Source organism: Trichechus manatus, unplaced genomic scaffold, assembly GCF_000243295.1.
Source record: "Trichechus manatus latirostris isolate Lorelei unplaced genomic scaffold, TriManLat1.0 scaffold00120, whole genome shotgun sequence".
In the NCBI taxonomy this organism is placed as follows: Eukaryota; Metazoa; Chordata; class Mammalia; order Sirenia; family Trichechidae; genus Trichechus; species Trichechus manatus.
In genome coordinates, this window is record NW_004444056.1 from 3,357,839 (window position 1) to 3,379,495 (window position 21,657).

At 60.4% G+C, this 21,657-nt stretch overlaps 1 protein-coding gene across 1 annotated transcript in view; it reads left to right on the top strand.

The window, feature by feature from the left end:
• The window catches only part of PHF2 (PHD finger protein 2), a 55,210-nt gene that overhangs the window by 30,566 nt on the left and 2,987 nt on the right, over positions 1-21,657 (top strand). Inside the window, exons 8-22 of the mRNA XM_023738650.1 lie at positions 263-425; positions 1,535-1,622; positions 2,050-2,156; positions 4,331-4,422; positions 5,507-5,596; positions 5,816-6,181; positions 6,908-7,027; positions 7,761-7,879; positions 10,000-10,178; positions 10,317-10,387; positions 11,694-11,857; positions 16,656-16,927; positions 19,517-19,612; positions 20,136-20,245; positions 21,046-21,457. Coding sequence (XP_023594418.1) covers positions 263-425; positions 1,535-1,622; positions 2,050-2,156; positions 4,331-4,422; positions 5,507-5,596; positions 5,816-6,181; positions 6,908-7,027; positions 7,761-7,879; positions 10,000-10,178; positions 10,317-10,387; positions 11,694-11,857; positions 16,656-16,927; positions 19,517-19,612; positions 20,136-20,245; positions 21,046-21,457 — 2,449 coding nt within the window. The remainder of the gene's footprint in view (positions 1-262; positions 426-1,534; positions 1,623-2,049; positions 2,157-4,330; positions 4,423-5,506; positions 5,597-5,815; positions 6,182-6,907; positions 7,028-7,760; positions 7,880-9,999; positions 10,179-10,316; positions 10,388-11,693; positions 11,858-16,655; positions 16,928-19,516; positions 19,613-20,135; positions 20,246-21,045; positions 21,458-21,657) is intronic.

A 21,657-nucleotide genomic window follows, 5' to 3' on the forward strand; every position in this document is an offset into this window, starting at 1 on the left:
TGCACCCCCATTTCCTCTGGGGCATCGCAGGCTTTGTACCTCAGCACCCCCTGGGATGTGACTGGCTGCACCCCCATTTCCCCTGGGGCGTGGCAGGCTCTGTACCCCAGCACCCCCTGGGATGTAACTGGCTGCACCCCCATTTCCCCTGGGGCGTGGCAGGCTCTGTACTCCGGCACTCCCTGGGATGTAACTGGCTGCACCCCCACTTCCCCGGGGTGTGGTGGCCCTGCATCTCCCACAGTGTCCTCTCTCCTCACAGGGGGAGAAGATCTTCTATCTCATCAAGCCGGCCTTGGCCAACCTGTCCCTGTACGAGCGCTGGCAGTCGGCCTCCAACCACAGCGAGATGTTCTTTGCAGACCAGGTGGACAAATGCTACAAGTGCACCCTCAAACAGGGCCAGACACTCTTCATCCCATCAGGTGGGACACCGGGTCCTCCCCGCCGCTCCTTGGCTGCCTATCTCCCCATGTCACATGCCTTCCATGGGCCTGTGCTGGGGCTCCTGTGTCCCTGGCCTGCACGCTGGCTCCCTTTTCCTCTGCCCTGGGCCTGCCTGCTCCCTGGCTTGCCTGGGCCCCCCTGGGACTCACTGCTGAGCCCCTCAAGGCCGGGCCTGGTTCACAGGAGCCTGGGCTGCCGGCTCTGCGTAACGGGGGCGGGCATACCTCCGCCTGCCATCCCCCACTCCAGGCTTTGGGCCTGTGAGCATGTGGGGGTGGGTGGGGTGGGGTGGGGGTGGGGGAGCCCCGTGGAGGCGAGGGAGGAGAGCGAGGGCTCACTGCTGTGGATGCTGGTCAGGGACTTTTCAGAGATACGTGGGGGGTGAAAGCGTGACAGTATGTGTAGAAGCCCCCCCTTCCCCACCTGCCCCTGCCCCCAGACCACGCTGATGTTGCGCTGTTTCATCTGGAGACTCCAGTGTCTACCTCCCAAAGGCTTCTTGTTCAAAGTGACAGAGTTACCGCATCGTCCTCATCCTTAACAAGTGGGCAGGAACAGTCGTTCCCCCAGATCTCCTCACTGTTGTGTCTGTGGTTTCTCATTTTAAATCAAGATCCAAATGAGGCCTTCTGAATCCTCCACAGTCTCTAGATCCTCCCCCCTCCCCTCCCTCCCTCCTTTGCTCACAATCACCACTTACTCCTTGAAGAGCTGAGGGGTCCTGGGGTCTGGACCCCTGCCTGGTCCTCCTCCCAGGATAACCCAGGTGGAGTCACAGCCCCCCTTCCCAGGAGACGCAGCTGCCCTTGCCTTGTCCTTGTCCCCAGCCCTGCGTGCAGAGGTCATAGATGCCAGGGTATCCGGGGACTGTGACGGGGCTCATTCTTTCGCTCTTAGCTTCCTCCTCCCCGGGCCTTGGTTTCCCTGGCTGTGCCCTGCGAGGGCTGGATTGAACAGTCTTCACCTGCTCTTGATGGCCTCTCCTGCCTGGAAGGCCCATTCCACTTTCTTTGTATGGAGGGTAGGGTGGGGTCAGGAGCTCCCACTGTGGCGCAGCGGGGCCTAGCAGCGTCTCTGTCTCTCCTAGGCTGGATCTACGCCACGCTCACGCCCGTGGACTGCCTGGCCTTTGCGGGACACTTCCTCCACAGCCTAAGCGTGGAGACGCAGATGAGGTAGTGCCGCCAGTGCTGCGCCTGCTTCCTGGGCTCTGCTGGGCAGGTCTCCCCGCTGGGTCAGTGTGATGGGCACCTGCACCCGAGTCCTGCCTCGCCCCACGTGGGGGGCCTTGGGTGTGGCCCGCTGGTTCGAGGCCTCCATGTGCTCGTGGGGAAAGGAGGAGGTGGGTTCCCTTGACCTTGAGAGTCCCACCGGCCACCTGGAGGGGCTTGAGGATTTGGGGAAAATCGAAAGGCTGGCGCTTCCCGTTTTCTGGGCCCAGACCTCGCTCTAGTAAAGGCAGCCCCACAGCCCCTCCTGGGCGGCCTTCCCCAGAGGACTTTGGGGCCCAGCAGGGGAGGCCTGCAGCCTGGGGCCTGGGTGGGTCCCTGTCTTGCTAGACAGGCCTTGTTGCACTGAAGTGTCCTTTGCTGTGACTTGCAGAGCATATGAAGTGGAAAGAAGGTTGAAACTTGGCAGCCTGACTCAGTTTCCGAACTTCGAAACTGCCTGCTGGTACATGGGGAAGCATCTGCTCGAGGCGTTCAAAGGTAGTGGTCAGCTGTGTGTGTGCGAGCATGCGAGCGTGGCATTCGGCGGGTGGGAGGGCCACGGTTCTGCCTCCTGCAGCAGGGTCCCCCGGGAGTTGGGGCAGGGCCTCCTTCTCTTGCTCTGAGTGCTGTCTTCGTGTGGCCTTGAGCAGGTCTCCTCCCTTCCCTGGGCCTTGGTTTTCCAGTTTGTGCACTGCAGGCGCTGGATCGCACAGTTTGTGCCAGCTCTTAGTGGCCGCTCCTGCCCGGAGGGGCCGTCTGGGATTTTAGAAAGGGGCCGGGCTGAGTGTTAAAGAGGCCCAAGTGTTCATTCTGCCTTGTGCCTGTGGCCTTGGTGCAGTTAGTACTAATGTCCCCTTTGCTCTCAAAAATGTCTTTGGAGCATAAACACCATGCAGTCATTGTCATGTTATGAGAGTTGGGGGTTGCCCTGGCTCTGTAACAGCCAGGCAAAGCACCCTCTTGATGGCGCCTCCGTAAAGTGGGAGTGTGTATGTGTGTGCAAATGTATGTCGTGTGCGCATGGATATGCATGTGTGTGCCTGTGGTGTATGCATATGTACACACATACACAGACATGCAAGTGATGTGCACGTGTGGTGTGTGCATGTGGGCACACGTGATGTGTGCATGCAAGCACATGCATGCATGTGCACACACTTGTGACTGATATGTGCACACAAATGCATGTAAGCATGTGTATTTGTGTGGTACGTGCACATGTGTATGTGCACGTGTGCCTGTGAGGTATGTACAATGTGTGTGTATGTGTGTGTATGTGCATGTGGGCGTGGGTGTGCCAGGAGTCTCCTCTGTGAAGCTCATAGGGGATGAGGTGGGTGAATGTGGGGTGGGACTCATGGCCCTGCCGCCCTCCCCGGCCACTCTCTGACCAGCCTATTGCAGTCAGAAGGGCTTGGCCCCTGCTGCCTGGCACCCCTCTGCTCAGGTCCTCATGCTTTCCACAGCAGTGCGAGGGAAACTGGCTAGAGGATTTTTGGTTTCATTTGTAATTTCTTTTTAAGTGGTGGCCTTCCCAGAAAGTTGCTTTTATTTTCCTGATAAAAGCCAGAAAGTGAGACTTTTTTATTAGGAACCCTTTACACTTTGGAAACCCTAGTGGCACAGTGGTTAAGAGCTATGGCTGCTAACCAAAAGATCGGCAGTTCGAATCCACCAGGCGCTCCTTGGAAACTCTATGGGGTAGTTCTACTCTATCCTATAGGGTTGCTATGAGTCGGAATCGACTTGATGGTAACAGGTAATTTTTTACACTTTGACTCTAGTTTGAGACAAGAAAGCTCAAAGTGCTCCGTAGTCTCTGCTGGCCAGGTTTCCATGAATTCATCAACCACTTCCCATGTTAGAGGCCCTGAGCTGGACCCGCAGAAGGGGCCTGCAAGAGGGGAGCCGGCCCGCCGTGGAGAGCCTGCAGGAGGAGAGCCGGGGTGGGCCAGTGCCTGGTGGAGGCTGAGGCTGCACTGTGCAGCCTCCTCTCCGGGCTCAGGGCCACTGGGGCTGCTGACCAGCCAGGTGGCTCCAGGCAGGTTGCCCGGCCTCTCTGCTCCTCCAGTCCTCTCTGCAGCAGGGTGACACCATTAGCTGCTTGTGTGGCTGAGAGGATTGTCCTAGAAGATGGGGTCATGGTGGGTAGGGTTAGTGCAGAGTTGGAGGCCCCGCATTGGAGCCCCTCGCAGGTGCTGGCTCTGAGCTCCCACCTTGGACAAGCCTGGCTTCCTCAGCTGGGGGAGGCGCTCAGACCTGCTGCTAGAGCTGTTCTGAAGGTGGAAAAAGATGTGCCTGGGGAGTGTGGGCCTCAAAGCAGGGCCTGTGACTGACTGGGAGATGGCCTTCCCCGCGGGGGCCTCAGGCTAAGGCAGCAGGGCAAGTGAAGAGGGAGGTACTGTGAGAGGGCCGGCGCCTGCGTCGGGGCCTGGTGGCTGTGCTGTCAATGGGATGGTGCCATCCCAGCCATCCAGGTCAGCACCTTCCCAGGTTCTAAGAGGAACCGTTGGCAGTTGGGCTGGGCCTGTGGGTGAAGGCTCTGCCTGCTGTTGCTGCCACCACCAGCGGCTGTGATGGCTGCTGGGCTGGGCGTGAAGTAGCCTCGGCTTTGGGGTGGGGCAGGGAGGTGGCCAGGGTCCCCTAAGCTACTCCTTTCTCTCCTCCCCCAGGTTCACACAAATCTGGAAAGCAGCTGCCGCCTCATTTAGTCCAAGGAGCTAAAATTCTCAATGGTGCTTTCAGGTCATGGACTAAGAAACAGGTAGGCATCTGGCTGCAGGGCAGAGAAGTGGAAGGAAGGTGCTCAGGGACGGGGCAGCCATTCCAATGATGGGAATGTCATTCTGTGTGCAGGCAGTGCCGCCAGGGGAGCTGGCAGAGGGCCCCTTTGCCCAGGTGAGACACCTATACTGGGCGCCCATCCACCCCCGGACTGGGCCTGGGCTTCCTTCCTGGTCAGTGGTGGGTAGGGAACTAGAGCAGTGCAGGATCCCTGCCTGGCTTGCAGACTGGGCGACACCCTGCGGGGACACACCCTGGTGCCCTTCATGCACATGGCCACCATTTCCCTCTGGGCCCCAAGGCCTGGAGCAGCCCAGGGTGCCCTGCCACGTGAGGTATCAGGCACGTAGGCACGTGGAGTGAGCCTGTGCTTGGGAAGACGGATGGGCTGGCTCCTGTTCCACAGCCTCGGGGGAGCCGTGCAAGCCTCATGCCCCTGGGACTCAGCTTCTCCACCTGAAGAGTGGAGGTCACAGCAGTGCCTTCTCCTTGGGGACTGTGTCTGGTGGAGTGGGCCATTTCCTGGGTGACAGTGCCTGGCCCAGCTCCCCGTGAGGGCGCAGAGGGCAGCCTGGCCCCTGCTCACAGTTGGGGAAAGGATGCTTTTCACTGAGGAGATGGGAAGGTCTCGACGGCCAGGTCCAGGGTCATTGTGGCCAAGGTCTCCATCTTGCCATGAGAAACGGCCTAGCCTGGGCTGAGCTGGCTGAGCCTTGGCCACATGCAACTCAGCAAGCCCTGGGTCCCTGCTGAGGGGCCGAAAGCACAAGATGGGTCACAAGGCTGGAATGCTTCTGCACCCTCGCCAGCTGTGTGACCTTGGGCGGGTCACTGAACCTCTCTGGGCTCCATTTTCTCACCTGGGCAGTGTGATAGGAGTGCCTGCTCCAGGGCTGTTGGAAGATGAGCTGGCCCTGTGAGGGCTTGGCCAGGGCTGCTCTGGTCATTCCTGAGCTGGTGCTCAGCAGGCACGTGGGCCAGGTGTGTGGGCCCCACAGGAGAGTGTGGCCTGGCGGGTGTGGGCGCCCACCGGCTCGCGGGGCTCACCACCAGCTGTGTTCCAGGCTTTGGCAGAGCATGAGGACGAGCTCCCGGAGCACTTCAAGCCTTCTCAGCTCATCAAAGACCTTGCCAAAGAGATCAGGCTCAGTGAGGTAGGGCCCTTCCCGGTTGGTTGTCCCAGGATGGGGGGAGGCCTGGCCACCTGTCCCAATGCCCCCAGCTCAGGGAGCCCCTGCTACTCAGGACAGCTCCTCCCCTCCATGCCCTTCGGCATGGTCTCCTGGCTGTGGTGCATGGGACAGATGGATCTGCACGTGACCCCAGGTGGGGCAGGTGGGGAGGGAGGGACTGACTTCTCCCCCCACCCCCAGAATGCCTCCAAAGCTGCCCGACCAGAAGTGAATGCCGTGGTGTCCTCAGATGAGGTCTGTGACGCAGACAGAGGGAAGGAGGAGCCCCTGTCTCCCCCTGAGACCACCCCATCTCAGTCCCTCCTGGAAAAAGTGTCTAAAAAAAAGACTCCCAAAACTGTGATGCCCAAGCCCTCCAAAATCCCCAAGCCCTCGAAGCTCCCCAAGCCCCCGAAGCCCCCCAAGACGCTGAGGATCAAGGACAGCAGCAAGAAGAAAGGGAAGAAGTGCAAGGAGACGGGCTCCCCCACCATCCCAAACCTGGACCTGCTTGAGGCCCACACAAAGGAGGCGCTTACCAAGATCGAGACGCCCAAGAAGGGCAAGGTGGGCATGGGGCTGTGCTTCCAGGTTCTGCACAGGGCAGGAGGCTGGGTGCAGCCTCCTGGAGCTCAAGTGGTGGGATGAGGGCCCTTGGGGAGGTGTGGGGCACAAAAGAGCTTTGGGGGGGTGGTTTGCCCTGCAAAGGCACCGTCCTGCCTCTGTAGACGCAGCTGCACTGAGGCCCAGCCCAGGGAAGCCCATTTCTGTCCCCACTGAGCGGCAGAGCAGTGGGCGCCAAGGAGAGACAGGTGACCTGGCCAGAAGGTCCTGCTATGGCTGAGGCAGTTGGAGTAGGGTGGATGGGTAGTGGTCTCCTGGGAGGGGGTGTCCAGCTCAGTCTTCACAGCCAAGCAGGAAGTAGCTAGGGGCAAAGAGAATGTGTCTGTGGAAGAGGCCTTGGGCTGAGACAGCAAGGATGGACAAGATGCCCCAGGGTAGAAGAGCCAGCTGCTGCTCGGAAGAGGTTGTTATCCCCTCCCCAGGGACCGGTGACTCCCCCAGGACACGTGCCACAGGGCTGCAGTGGGCACATTGCTGTTTTTCAAGCCAAGGGGGATGAGTGACAGGTGCGTGAATGATGAATGAGTGGACTGCAGGCCCCTGGGTGAGCAGCGTGGCCAAGGACTGGTGCAGAGCTCACAGGGGTCAGGACACTGGCCAGCCTGTTTGCTCTAGCCTGAGGGAGCCAGCCCCTGCGTCCGCCTCTGTGTCATGGCTGCTGTTCTCTAGGCTACAAAGAGTGTCCTGAGCGTGCCCAATAAGGATGTGGCCAATAAGCAAAACGACGTGGACAGGTTGGAAATCCGAGAGCAAACCAAGAGCAAGTCGGAGGCCAAGTGGAAGTACAAGGTGACGTGTGCATGTGTGCGTGTGTGTGCGTACATGTGTGCTTGTGCACGTGGCTGTGCACACATGCAGATGAGTCCACACTCATGGGAAGGGGTGCATTTGTGAGGGAAGGCAGGTATGTAACCGGGTGGGAGGCTGGGTGTGAGGTGATGTGTGTGAATATGTGTGGGCTATGGGAGCGTGAAAGGTGTGCCCATGAAGTTGTGCGCATGTGTGTAAGCTCAGGAGTGTGCGAGTGTGTGTATGAATGTCACATACACAGGCGAGGTGGGTCTGGGGGTCAGTGAGGGTGTGTGTGGTGTAGGGCAGAGTCATGTGGACTGCCTCCAGACCTCCTGCCTTCTGGTTCTGACTTGCTGTGGGTTCGGCAGGAGCTCATCACAGTGTGTAGATGCTGAGCGTGCTGCTTCCTTCCGCTAAGTTGGTGGCAACTTTCCTTAAATCTCAGCCTCCCTGGCTGAGCTCACACTGTGCTGGGGGACGGGCCCCGGGAACTGTGGTGGGTGCCGGGTTGGGGGAGGTATCTGCACACAGGCCCCTTGTGGGCTGCCTGGCAGGTGTCGGGACCCTTCCTGAGGCGTGTTCTGGCTGCAGCATTACTGTCTGGGCTGGCATGGCCCGGTGCCTCTGCCCCTGGGCTATGCCTCTCACGGCTCTTCCTGAGCCCCAGCCTCGGCCTCACCCAGCCCGCTGCTGTATGGGGCTCAATGATGCTCCTGGTTTTACTTTCCAGAACAGCAAACCAGACTCCTTGCTGAAAATGGAGGAAGAACAGAAACTGGAGAAATCTCCCCTGTCAGGAAACAAGGACAACAAGTTTTCATTTTCCTTCTCTAACAAGAAGCTCCTGGGGTATGTAAATGCATGGACTAGGAAAGGTGGGTCACGTACACACCACACACATACCCTACAGACACATACCGCACACACACCTTGTATACACATCACTCCCACACCTACCGCACATACCACACATACACACCGTGCACATATCACACATACACACCGCACATGTACACACCGTGTACACATCACACATACCACGCTCATACACACCGTACACATACCACACACACCTACACACCACACACACACACACCATGCACACACGTGTGGAGACTGGCTGACACACCCACACAGAGGTGTTCCTGGATGAGGCCCCTCCTGTCCCAGCTGGCAGTCACTGAATGCTCTGCTGTGCTGGGTACACACTTTGTCCCGGACCCTGCCCTCATGAAGAGTGTGGTCTGGAAAGCGTGGGAGTGTGGACACTTGAGTGGGAGTCTGGAGGGTACAGCAGGGTGTCGCTGGGGTGGGGGCATAGGCAGGTGATGCCCATGTTATGCCACCACCCAGGACATGGGTGCTTCTCCCCACCTCTAGATGAGGACACTGAGTGGGGCAGGGGGAGCCCTGTGGCTAGTGGGAAGGGCTGGTGGTGACCCACTACTCTCACAAACCCACGTAGAGGGATGACGGTGATGGGCGCCATGGAGGAAGGGTTCTTGGGCTCCAAGACTATATGCCCAGGGCCTGGCCTATCTGGGAGTCAGGGAGAGTTTCCTGGAGGAGGTGGTGAAGCATTGAGAGGTCAAGGGTGTGGGGTCAGCTGGCAGAGGGCAGCGCACGGGGGCCCTGGGCTACGGGGGGCCCAGCCTGGGAGCCTGTGCATGCATGAGGGGTCTGGAAGGTGCAACAGAGCGGTGAGAGGGGTTGGTGAGCAGGCCGAGCCTCTGCAGAGGATGAGAAGCTGCAGAATGGGTCTGTGTCTGTTAACAAGTGCATGCAGCCACTAGGCAGGATCTGTGCAGGCTGCGGCTGGCCTGTGGCCCACGGAGCCGGCATCGTGCCAGCAGGTGCCCCCCACGCTGCGGGGGACGGGTGGCCTGGGGCAGGGGCCAGACACATCGCCGGGGGAAGGTGCCAGCCTTTTTTAGTGGACACGAACGGGTGTGGCAGGGCCTCAGTGTCCTCATCTGTGAGGTGGGGAGAAGCACCCGTGTCCTGGGTGGTGGCATAACGTGGGCATCACCTGCCCATGCTGGCCTGAGCCGATGGCAGAGTGGGGTACGTGGTCTGCATGGCCCCCACACCCTGGTGCTGCTGACTTCAGAGCCTTGAGCCTGTTGCTGGATTTCTCCAGCGTCTAGGTCCTGGGGAGGTTTTCAACTGTATCAGCTCCGTAGTATGCTGCAGAGAGTCTAGCAGAGAGGAGAGGAAAGTGCACACAACAGTCTAGCAGTGTGTACATGCACGCACATATATCCCTCAGGACCGCGGCGCGGCAACGCTTGCCTCTGGGCCTGTCTCTGAGAGTGTTGGGGGCAGCCAGCCCGGCACCCTCTTCAGACTGTATTCTGCTTTTCTGCTTGTCCAGAACAGGAGCCATACCCATTTGAAATCCCAGACATTTCTGCAGGTCTGCCACCCTACTGAAAAGCCTTTCCCTCTGCTCCACCGAGAGGGAAGCCGTCTTCTTAAGATGAGTGTTGGGCAGGCAGGCTGCTTGTGGCTGGCGCAGGCACAGGAGGGGGCTTGTGCAAGTCTCGGTCTGCAGTGGCCCTGCACCTCCTCAGAAAAGAGTGTCTGCACCGTGGCTGTGGATTTTTTTTCCAAAATAGCTATGCGGAAAAGTCCATGCACGTTGGTGCTGGTTCTGTTTGGTTTGATGTCAGCACAGGCCAGGCCTTGCTGGGCCTCACGGGGCCCTGGGACAGCTGAGGGGGCCTCACTCAGGCCTTTAGGTGGCACATGCAGGCTCTGCCAGCAGGGTGTCTTGTGCTCGCCGGGGGCCGCAGCACCGGGGAGGAGCCTCAGGGTGGGTGGGCCCAGCCCTGCCCTGGTTCTCTTGGGCCTCTGGCCGTGACCTCCCCGTCCCCGTGGGTTGCATTCCCTGGCCTCTTGAGCCAGGGTTGGACAAGATGACCCCCTGGGACGCCCAGCTGACCCCCTGCTGACCTTTGCTGCCATAGCTCCAAAGGTCTCAAGCCGCAGACGAGCCCCGGCGTGTTTGGGGCCCTGCAGAACTTGAAGGAGGACAAGCCCAAGCCCGTGCGTGACGAGTACGAGTATGTGTCGGACGACGGCGAGCTCAAGATTGACGAGTTCCCCATCCGGAGGAGGAGGAACACTACCAAGAGGGACTTATCTTGTGAGTTGTGCCCATTCCGGCTGCGTGCCAGCCCCGTGGGGACTAACTGGTGCTGGGTCAGGTGTGGCGGCCGCGGCTCCGCAACACCCCGTGCTCTCCCGAACTGTGCCGCTAGGTTTCCGTCTGCTCTTGTTTCAGTTTTATTGGATAAGAAAGAGATGCTCCACACATCTGTTAAGAAGCCAAAGCTCGACTCAGTGTTTTACAAGGTGGGTCTTTGACCACAGGTGCATGCGGGCCCCGCTGGGAGCAGGCCCCCTGGGCGCCTGCCCCCCAAGCCTTCCCAGGGCTGTGGGCCTCACCCGCCTGGTGGTCTCTGATGGGGTGTTCTCTGTAAAGGACGCACCATGTGGGGAGGGCGGGTGTCCTCATCCTTGCCCCACACTTTTCAGTTGGGGAGGGCTGTGGCACCCAGCTCTGGATTTGGGGTAGACAGCCTCTGTTGTCCTGTGTGTCCCCTTGGATTTCGGCCATCATAATCCCGGGTAGGCCAGTGACGGGGTGAGCTGCCCGGGACAGTGTGGTAGGCCTGCAGACCACCCCTGTGTATGTTGAGAGGCCAGTGCGTGGGTATGACGTAAAGGTCTGTAGTGCGGGTGACAAATGCAGCAAGAAATCCTGCCCACAGATCGGGGCTAGAAGGAAGGCAGGAGCCAGGCACACTGGGGGGTTTGCATTGGAGGTGTGGGTGACAACTTCTGAACACTTCCAGCCTGAGATCTGGTGACTGTCCCTAAGAAGGCCAGGGCAAAGACTGCTGTCCCCTTGGTCGGGGTCACACTCCCTGGGGAGCCCTGGAGGGAGGGAGTTGTCTAGATTGGAACTTGTGAAATGAGGGTCCTTGGAGCTTGGGGCCCCTCAAGGGCCTTCAGGAACACTCTGCCCTCTCCCTATTCACCACGCCAGCTTCTCTTGGTCTGTTTTAAATATTGGGGCTCTGCACCTCATGGAGGCTTGCATGTTGCTATGATGCTGAACAGGTTTCAGTGGAGCTTCCAGACTAAGTAAGATGGACTAGGAAGAAAGGCCTGGTGATCTACTTCCAAAAACCAGCCATTGAAAACCCTGTGGGTCACAACAGTCTGATCCACAGCTGATCGTGGGGATGGCACAGCACCAGGCAGCATTTTGTTCTGTTGGGCATGGGTCATCATGCATCTGGGGCTGACTCGACAGCAGCTAACAATAACAATACACACTGTGAGGGTGTCTTGGAGCCCAGGGTTCCTCTGCTGTGAGCAGGTGCGATGACAGTGGGTTCTCTCCGGCCTTGGCCTCCACCATCCCTGAACACCTCTGGCCATGGCCTGGCCCAGTGTGCGTCCGCCACCCACCTTCCTGGGCTGGCTTGGTTGGCATTGGCTCCAGGCCTCGTCAGAACCCAACAGTGCCTCTTCAAAAACTTCACAGATATCTTTTTCTCCCCGAGGAGAGTAAACAGCCCCCGTGCCAAGCCCCTGCTCTGGGTTGGTTCCGTCTGTGACCTGGTGTATGTCCCTTTGTTGGTCTCCGCAGCAGAGCGATGACTCCTCTGACGGGGACTCTCTGCACATCGACACGGACGCCAAGCCCAGCCGCAACGCAAAGGCCAAGAAGGAGAGCGGGAGCTCGGCAGCAGGTATCCTGGACCTGCTGCAGGCCAGCGAGGAAGTTGGTGCGCTCGAGTACAACCCCAACAGGTAGACCCCGCGTGGCACCTGGCGCCCCAGTTGGGTCAGCCACCCACCTGCCCGCTGCCCTTCACTCAGCGCCCACCTTGGGCTTCTCTTTCCCTTGGCTGGGCAGTACGGTGTTGGGGGTGTGAGGCTGTGCTGGGAGCCTGAGCAGGGGTGACTCCTGGACACAGGCAGGCGTGAGTGTGGGGATGAGAGCGCAATGAGGGCAGGCCGCTGGGCGCCTCTGCAGCCGTGGCCTTCCTGCCAGCTGTGGGTACAGGCGTGGGGGCTCCCAGGCCTGGAGGGTCATCCACTCTGCTCCTCACTTCCCAGGTGCTTTAACAATAACATGGGGAACCTGCCACTGTGTGCTCCGGTTCCAGGCTGAGGGCATCTGGTACAGTGGAATGTTTGGCTCCAGTGGGCCCCAGGGCTCCGGGCTTCTCTGCAGAGACCCCACCCCACAGCACAGAGGTTGGAGCCTGTGCCTTGTGAAGGTCCCTGATCACCACCCATACTTGGGGCGTTTGGGACCAAGCCAGCCTGCACCTTGAAATGCCCACTGTGGCCCTCCAAGGGCCCTTCCATTCTGGCTCCAAGCACAAGGGCGTGACAGCCCCAACCAGCAGTCGTGCCAAGACGTGGCTGCAAAACCCAAGCTCGGAGTCAGAGGGCAGGAGACGGGACTGGCAGCGTGAGTGAGGGCTCAGAGTGCCCCTGGGCTGCGACTCACTGTCCCACCCCATGGTTTTGTCGTAGGCTGCAAAGAGGCAGCGTGCCTAGTGCTGGGAAGGGATGGTCCCCGCCTCATGTGCATCTGATCACACATGGACTGTGGTGTCCAGTTCTGACCAGGCCTTGGAGAGGGGCACTGACCACGGGCAGAGAGCCTGGAGGATGGTGACCTGTATGATTTGAGACCCACGGCCCTTGGGCTGGTCAGAAAGCACTCTGGGCTGTGGCTGCTGTCTTGCCTAGAGGCCCTGTGGTTCCAAGTATGAATGGGGCCTCAGGGGGGTGTGGGTAGGCGCCCAGGACCTGGGTCTGCTCAGCCACAGGCCTGCCCAGCCACAGGCGTCTGATTAGAGAGAAATGGATTAACCCCGTTTGGGCTTTGCTCATGTCTCTCATGATGGTGGTCCCTCGGTTAAATTCTCTCTAAATCACAGGCTTCCCATTTGGTTTTGAGCAGTGGGACTATTTTTAATTCAGATGGAAACCTTATGAGGATTTCTACATGTGCATAAGACTGATAGCAGATGGGGAGGGGCCTGCAGCCCCCCACCCCATACAGCACAGGCCTCTCAGGACCTCCCTAGCCACAGTTCCCTCTAGTGCTTGTGACAGCAGCAGATCTTCACCGCTTAGAAGGGAAGACTGAGGCCCGGGAGGTTGGGTGTCTTGCCCCAGACCACGGTATGCTAGAAAGTGACAGAGCCAGGGCCAGCATCTCCCTCTGTCTGATTCTGGAAGCTGAACTCTGCTGTGCTCCCCACCTGTCCCCTCACGTGATTCCGAGAGAGGCATTCCCTGACCACATGGGGGTGCAGGTGGTGAAGAGGGAGCGGCTGCCCCACGGGCATGAGAGTCCCTAAAGTGAAGTCATGGCGGTTGGGTCCTGGGGGTGGGAGACCAGGAGGGAGGGCGTCCAGGAGGAGACACGGCCTGAGTTGGGATTGGAGGGGCGGTAGGGGTGGGGGGCAGTGCAGTGTGCTGGATGGTCAGGCTGCCTCCAGCCTGCAGCTCCCTGAGGCCTCTGGGCGAGAGCTGGTTCCATCCTGACCCACTGGCCAGGAAGGGCAGTGGCGCCTTGTCTGGCCCAGGCCTACACCTCCCAGATCTGCCCTCCTCCTGTCCCTTCTACCAAGCCTCCATGGTTTCTAAAATCAAAGTCCAAGGGCCGCACTGCTCGTGGCCCAGCATGAAGCCCAGGATGGTGTGGGGTGGGGGTAGTGGAGCAGTACTTGGGGACCGCACGGGGCCGGCAAGCAGGCTTCTCTCAAATAAACAAGGCTCTGGTGAGGTGGATTAAGAGCTTGATTGAAAAGAGCCTTTGCGAATCCAATTACTGTATTTCCTTTCATAAATGACTATTTTGTACGCAGCGTTCTAGTCACAGACAGCCATAGTGCACTTTCTTGTCATGGAGTGAAACGTGACTTGAGGTGTTTGTGCTTTGGGGTTCAACTGTGGGGGCAGGGCATCTCCTGCTAGCTCTCCCCAAGTTCCGTGCATGCCTTAGACTGGAACCCCTCAGGACAGAGCTGCACCACAGACCTGGGTGTGGCACATGCCAGGCCGGGCTGGCTGGGAGGGGGCTGGGCCACGTGGCCCTCTTCCTCAGCCCTGGCTGCCCCAGCATTTGCAGAGGGGGCTGTTGCCTGTACTGGGGCTCCTCCTCGCAGCCGGGGGTGGGGTGGGGTGGGGAGTGCCAGGAGGCCCGTGCTGGGGTCCACGAGGAGGTGCTCTGGCTGTGCAGCCTGCAAGCGGTTTCCTGTTTTGGGTCCTGCTTTCAGTGGGCGTGGGGGGTCCGGGACACCCGATAATGAGAAATGCGGAGCCCAGCGCCCGCCTCTTGGAGCGGCCCTGCAGACAGCGAGCCCGTGCCCTCCATACTCACTGCTTGCCGCCCCCCGGCAGTTCCGCCCTGCCTGCTGTGGGGAGGCCAGTCAGCTTTTGATGGTCCATTTGCGCTGTTGGAAGGATGCGCTGGTTGGAAAAAGAGCTGAGGAGTATGGAGGGAAACATGTTAATTTCTCAGAGACGGTTTGCTTAGGGTTTACTGCTGGGGGGAAGGAGCAGAGTTGGAATGCTAATTGGAGGATTAAAGTCTTACTTCCTCTGCTGACTGGTTAACCTGTGGCCACTGGCCTCACTCAGAGCTCCTGCAGTTAGTACTGCACCAACAGAACTCGTCCTAGGCCAGCCGCGTGGGCCAGCCGGGAGCTCACCCACTCCAGGTCTGGGGTCCTCATGGAATCCTGGCCTCCACTCCCGGGCTCTCGGCTGCTGAGGGGCCCACCAGTGGCTCCGGCAGTCCGTCTTGACTCGGACTGCAGACACCCCTCATGCCTACCTCCGTGTGCCCTGGAGGCTGCGTGAGGTGGCAGCCACCTTGGAGAGACCCTTCTGTGCCCAGTGGTGGTCGGGGGTGGGGGGGCGGCGGCAGGCACCTGGGTCACCTGGGAATGCTTTCTCCGGAGGGGAAGGTGCTTTGCTCTCATTGGCCCCTATTCTGGGCCTGGGAGGGTCTGTCCCTGCTCAGAGAACTTGCATGATGACAGAAGCCCCAGTGATGGTACTAACGCTGTCAAAATGCCCATGGCAGGTGAGGAACTTCTGGCCTGTGCTGGGGCAGGGGTGGGCTGCAGGCCCTCCAGAGAGCACTGTGGGCAGTGCCGAGGTGGCGTCTGCCTAAGGGATTGTCCAGGGAGACTTGATTTTCACATGGTTCCCTGGCTTTGGGGCCTCAGTGCTCATTGGTGCAGGAGCACCCGGACAGAGTTGGGGGCGGCGTCCTTCCAAAGTGAGCTGGACCCTCAGAGAGCCGAGGGGCTGCTCCACGGCCGAGATAGCTTTTGCCCCTCCTTGCTTCGGCGGGTCCTGGGACCACGCAGGGACCTCCCCTCTGGGTTTCCTCTCACAGCTCCTGCCTGGCCTCAGACTGGAATCCTTCCATTTCCAAGCAAGCGGTTTCCTGTTTTGGGTCCTGCTCTCAGTGGGCTTCTGTGGCCTCATGGTCCCCTGTTGTGTCCCTGGTTGGGGCTGCTGCTTGTGACTCCTGTGGGGAGCTTGGCAGAGACCCAGCCAGGGCTGGTGTGAGTGGGAAGGGCAGCTTTGCTGTGCCCGAGTTTCCAGCAGGAGCTCCCGGCTAGCTTCTTCCTCTGGGCTTAAGGAGTGTGTTGTGTCTCGCTGCATGGAGCAGGGTGGAGATCGTGAACTCTCACAAACACCTGGTGACAGGTGGACATGCCTAGGCCGAGTGTTGATGAAGCGGAGGAGGGAGGTGGAGGCCTCTCCATGACCCCACACCCATCTCCTGGCCCTACCTCCAGTGGCCAGGGAGGGGAGGAACGGGCAGGCAGGGGACAGCGGTGCCCTGAGCCTGGGCCCAGGAGCACCTGGAAGCACGGACTGGTGTGGCCAGGCTGTGCGGTCCTCAGGGTTAGGTGAGGCTTTGGACCTCAGGGCTGCAGGTAGGGGCAGGACTGGAACAGGACTGTGGACGCCCATCTGGCCAGCATTCTCTGAGCTCTTGGCTGGTGCGTCTGTGCCTTGTGGGGAGACGTGTTGATCAGAGCGGGGCTTGCCCTCCTGCTGCACCTGGGTGTCCAGCCTAGACCGTGGGGCAGAAGGCAGGGGCTTCACAGAGGCCGCTGCTGGCAGGGCCAAAAGGTGGGAGAGGCCAGCAGAGGGCAGTGTGGGGGCGGGCCCGAGGAGTAGTAGGGGACAGGCATCTGGGTGGGGGGCGCCCCCAGGTTGAGTTCATTTGTTGGTTTTAAGACAGGAGAGACTCAGGCATGACAGGTACTGAGGGGAAGGAGTGGGGACGGCAGAGCAAACAGCCTCCCTTCCTCTGCTACCCTCTCCCTCCCTCTCTGCTCCCCTTCCTCTCCTCTTCCTCCTCCTCCTTCTGCGTTTCTCCTCTCCATGCCCCTCTCTTTGTCAGGCTCCCAGCTGCCCTGCCTGAGGCCTGGCCCCGTCTCTACTCCGAGCCCAGTGGGGAGGGGAGGTGGCCTGGCCACCTCGTGGGCCGTTGCCAACACCCCCACCCACCCTGTGTGGCTGCAGGGCTGATGCCTGTCTGTCTCTGTGCCCCCAGCCAGCCCCCGGCCTCGCCCAGCACGCAGGAAGCCATCCAGGGGATGCTGTCCATGGCCAACCTGCAGGCTTCCGACTCCTGCCTGCAGACGGCCTGGGGCAGCGGGCAGGCCAAGGGCAACTCCCTGGCGGCCCACGGTGCCCGGAAGAATGGGGGCAGTGGCAAAAGTGCAGCGAAGCGGCTGCTGAAGAGGACCGCCAAGAACAGCGTGGACCTGGATGAGTACGAGGAGCAGGACCACTTGGACGCCTGCTTCAAGGACTCGGACTACGGTGAGCGCCGCCTGCACCTGCCTGCCGGCCCACGTGTCCACCACCCACCCGCCGGCCCCCTCCTCAGCACAGGAGCTCACACTGGGTCCTCTCTGAGAACGGACGTCTTTGGGGATCTTGGGGTTAGGTACCATTTTTTAAAATGGAATTCATATACCATGCAATTCACTCTTTAAAAGTATACGGATGAGTGGTTTTTAGTGTAGTCATGAGGTTGTACAACCAGCACCTCTATCCAGCACCTAAACGTTGTCATCTCCCTGGATGGAGACCCCCTTGTACTCGTTAGTAGTCACTGCCCATTGCCTTTCCCCCAGCCCCGGACACCCACCGTCTTGTGTTATGTTTCAGTGCATTGGCCTATTCTGGATATTTCTTGTAAGTGGGATCATACAATATTTATCTTTTTGTGACTGATTTATTTCACTCAGCATAGTGTTTTCAAGGTTCATCCATGTCATGGCATCCCTTTTTATGACTGAATAATATTCCATTGTATGAGTGTATTTATCTAGTATTTATCTAGTCTTCTGTTGAGAGACATTTGGGCTTTTCTAGTTTTAGACTATTAGGAATAACGCTGTGAGCGTTTATGTACGAGTCTTGTGTGGTCATTGGTTCTCAGTTCTCTTGGGTGCACACCTAGAAGCGGAATTGCTGAGTCACGTGTATTAACTCTTGGAGGAACTGCACACTGTTTTCCACAGTGCCTGCTGGTACTTCTGAGATCCTCGCGTCCACCCTGTCTGTGTAGATGGAGAAAATGAGGCCCGGAGTGGCTCTGTGGCCAGCCCCTGAGGTCATGCAGTGAGTTAGTGACTGGTCAGCCTCCAGGATACTACCGTGGGCCTCTCCTGGCTGAACAGTGCTGGGCTCAGGCCAGAGCTCTGAAGGGCTGCTCTATGAGCCACACTGAGAGGCTCTAAGCTCCGTGCCACTCGCCAGCCCCCGGAGCAGGGCTATGTCCGCTCCACACCCGGCCTGCTGCTGCCCAGGGACGATCCGGCACCCTGGGGCCAGGCGGTGCACTGGCCAGACTCGCCATCCCTTCCCTCGCTGGGCATGTGAGCATTCAGACAGGGCCTTCCTCCACCCCACCTTTGCCTGGTGGGGGCCGGATGGGGGCCGGGTGGGCTGTGACTGAGAGCACTGTTTGTGCTACCGTTCCTGGAGCCCTCCTGTGCGAGTGGGCTGGCTGCCCACATCTGGAGGGCAGATTTGGGCTGAGCGTGGAGCCTCAGTTGACAAGCATAGTGACAGTGCAGGAGGACCCTGCTTCCTGGGCCTCCTTGGGCGGAGTGCCAGTCCCTGCTAGCCTCCCCTGGAACCGTGGGTCCTGCGGTTTTGTTCTTAGCAGCTGTGCAGGGCCAACATCCACACCCTGTAGCACCAGTGAGGATGCTGAGCCTGTAAGAGTCCCTGGTGAGTCAGGCCGAGCGGGTTGTGGAGCGGGCATGCATTTGGGGGCAGGTCCTCGTGGCGGCCTGTCTGCGGTATGGGGCACTCTCTGCGGGGCTTTGCGAGGCAAGTCTCCAGGGACTGGGGGAGCTCACCCTGCTGAGAGCCCAGACACCTGGCTGGATGGGGCTGCCCATCCTGGTCTCCCCACTCACTGCTGCAGCTGCGCTGTGGGGCCTGCAGGTTCCTGGGCTCTGCAGAGCAGCTGTGGGCGAGGATGCTGAGTGGAGAAAGGCTGGCCCAGTAGCCTCGCTGGTGTCCAGGCTGGGAGCAGGAGCCCTGAGGAGTGCCAAGGCCAGGCTGGGGCCTGGGGCCCTTCCCAGGGTCTTTTGCGGGGGCAGGGAGCCTCAGACGCTGGCAGGGATGGGGTGGGAGGAGGCCCTTGTGTACCGTTGTGAGTGCCACCAGGCACCAGCACTGCCCTGGGGCCCCGCCTCCCTCACTGGACTTGTGCAGCGCAGGGAGGGCACCGGGGCAGGCCACACTTCCCCCTCTGTGGCTGTGGGGCAGGGGCTCTGAGAAGGGATGGGAGGCCCCAGACCTGGTAAGGGTCCTCAGCCTTTCTTTTGTTAGCGCCCCCAACTCGATTCCCTGGGTCCGACTGGGTGGCCCCAGCTCCTTGTCCCGTGGGATGGCCAGAGCCCACAGTGTCCCCATCCTCACGCAGTGCAGCCTGATCTGGCAGGAGGAGGAAGGGCGGTCTGTAGAGAGTGGGGCCTTGAGTGGGTAGCGTGGCTGGGACCAGGTGGGACCATCGCTGGCCAAGCAGGTCCAGGGGCTGTGGGAGGTGGATGTGGCTGGCGCTCCTGGGACTGGACGCTCCTGAAGGGACCTCAGACCAGAGAGCCAGGACTTCATTGTCCTGAGGCCACGGAAGTGGGGGGCCTCTTGTCTGGCAGGTACCTGTGCCCCTCTGGGCCCCATTGTCCCCTCATCAAGGGGGTCTCGGACTCCATGACTCAGGGGACCACCTTGCACCTCCGGCACTGCAAGCAGCCATGCTGGGAGGTGGCAGCCCTCTGCCCACTTCCCTTGCTGCTGGGGATGCTCCCTGTGCCCTGGCCCTGGGCACGCTGTTGCGGGTGCACTGCTGGTGCTCAGCGGGCTTCTCCTTCCCTTTGCTCCCCGCAGTGTATCCCTCTCTGGAGTCAGACGAAGACAACCCTGTCTTCAAGTCCCGGTCTAAGAAAAGGAAAGGCTCTGACGACGCCCCCTACAGCCCCACAGGTAGCCCCGCCTTCTCCTTGAAAGCAGGTCAGTGGCAGCATGGCAGGACGGGGACAAACGTGGGCCTGGGACTGTGCTCCCTGCCTTCTGAGGAGGTGTGCCCAGGCCATGTAGCCGATGTCCCTGCAGGGGTGCCCACCCTGGCCGCCAGTGCAGTTGGGATGCTGCTCTTTTTTACCAGCCCTGGTAGAAAGTCTCCCAGCCCCCACAGTGCCCCCCTGTGGCGGGGCACTGCCCCCTCCCTGGTTTCTCTCTCACTGTTCCTTGGTGGCTGTGGGGTGCTTGCCCAGAACCGACGGGCAAGTGACAGGTGGGGGCCCCGCCCACACAGCCCCCACCCAGCTGCACCCGACCCCTGATGTTGTGGGGCCTGGAGTTTCAGTTTCCTGTCCAGGTCTGCCATATGACACCCTGGTGTGAGGTGCCCTGGGCTCACTCGGCAGGGGTGGGAGGCGCTCCACCCCACAGAGGGTGGATGGGCCACAGGGCACGGCCGAGGTAGCTGACCCTCCTCTCCCTGCAGCGAGGGTCGGGCCGTCAGTGCCACGGCAGGACAGGCCTGTGCGTGAGGGGACCAGAGTGGCCTCCATTGAGACTGGACTGGCGGCTGCTGCGGCCAAGCTCTCCCAGCAGGTGAGGAGGGCAGGGCTCCGTCAGCCCTGTGCAGAGACCTCCTGGCCCCCCAGAGGTCATGGGCTTGTGGACCCATGGGAAGAGGAGAGGGGCCCCTCTGCCCCAGCCACTGAGATAGCACTTCTCTCCTTGAAAACTACTGTGAGGTGGCATGGAAGCCAGGACCCACGGCCAGGAACTGGGGTGCCTTTGTGCAGAGACCCATCTGCTCCTGGAGTATGCTGTCCCCTCAGAGCGGGGAGGAGTGGCCATCTCGTGCCCCCCAACCCCTGCTCCTCTGGCCCCTCACTGACCCCCTGGCACCTGAGCGGCATATCCAGTTCAGGGCCAAGGGAATTGATCGAATCAAGGTGAGCGTTCTCACACTGAGGCATCACGGCTGTCCCGTTTGAGAGTTACTGGGGCCCAGAATGGGTGACTAGGTGGAGTGCCTGTCCTACCTGCCCGACACTCAGGTGAAGCCCCATTGTGTGGCCCCTCCAGCCACCTCCTGGTGACGACGGTGCATCCTGGTGCGTTCCGTGTCTGACCTCTATCCTCTTAGCGAGGTGTGCCGTGCGCAGTGAAGAGGCGGTCATCTGGGTGCCAGTCCCTCTGACTGTCTGCAGCCTCAGTGTGGCCCCGGGGAGGCCTGGGCTGGGGTGTGGGCACAGCCGGCATCTCCGCTCACCAGGGCCCCTGGCTTAGGCTTCCCAGGTGGGGCTCCTGGCAGTGCTGGCGTCTGGGCCAAGGCTCATTGGGGCTGTGTCCTCCTTTGAGGACTGAGAATGCACTGGGTCATGGTCCTGCTTTGTTCAAAGGAGGAGCAGAAAAGCAGGAAGAAAAAGAACACCAAAAAGAAGGTGACTCCAACTACCACCTCCCCCTCCACCTCCTCCACCACTCCCGCCAGCACGGCCTCCTCAGCCTCCGCCTCCCTGGCCTCCACTGCCTCGGCCTCCACCTCCTCGGCCTCCACCTCTGCCTCCTTGGTCTCCACCACGCCGGCCAGCACCAGCACGGCCAGCAGCCAGGCCTCCCAGGAGAGCAGCTCGCCCGAACCCCTGCCAGAGGCACCCAGCAGCAGCCTGGCGGACCATGAGTACACGGCGGGTGCGGGCACCTTTGTGGGGGCCCTGGCTGGCCGCGCCTCCCAGCCCATGGCCCCGGGGGTCTTCCTCACGCAGAGGCGGCCCTCTGCCTCATCTCCCAACAACAACACCGCTGCCAAAGGTGCGTGTCCACTGGGGGGTGGCCTTGGGCGGTGTCCTGTCTATGTAGGTCACAGTGTCGTGGGCAGGGGGAGTGTTTTGGCATCACAGAGCACCGAGACCTGGGACTGACCCCACTCGTTCCTAGTGCTACCCCTCAGGGCATCCATGCATGCAGGGGAACACACGGACGGCATAGCCAGCCCGTGTTTGGAGGATGTG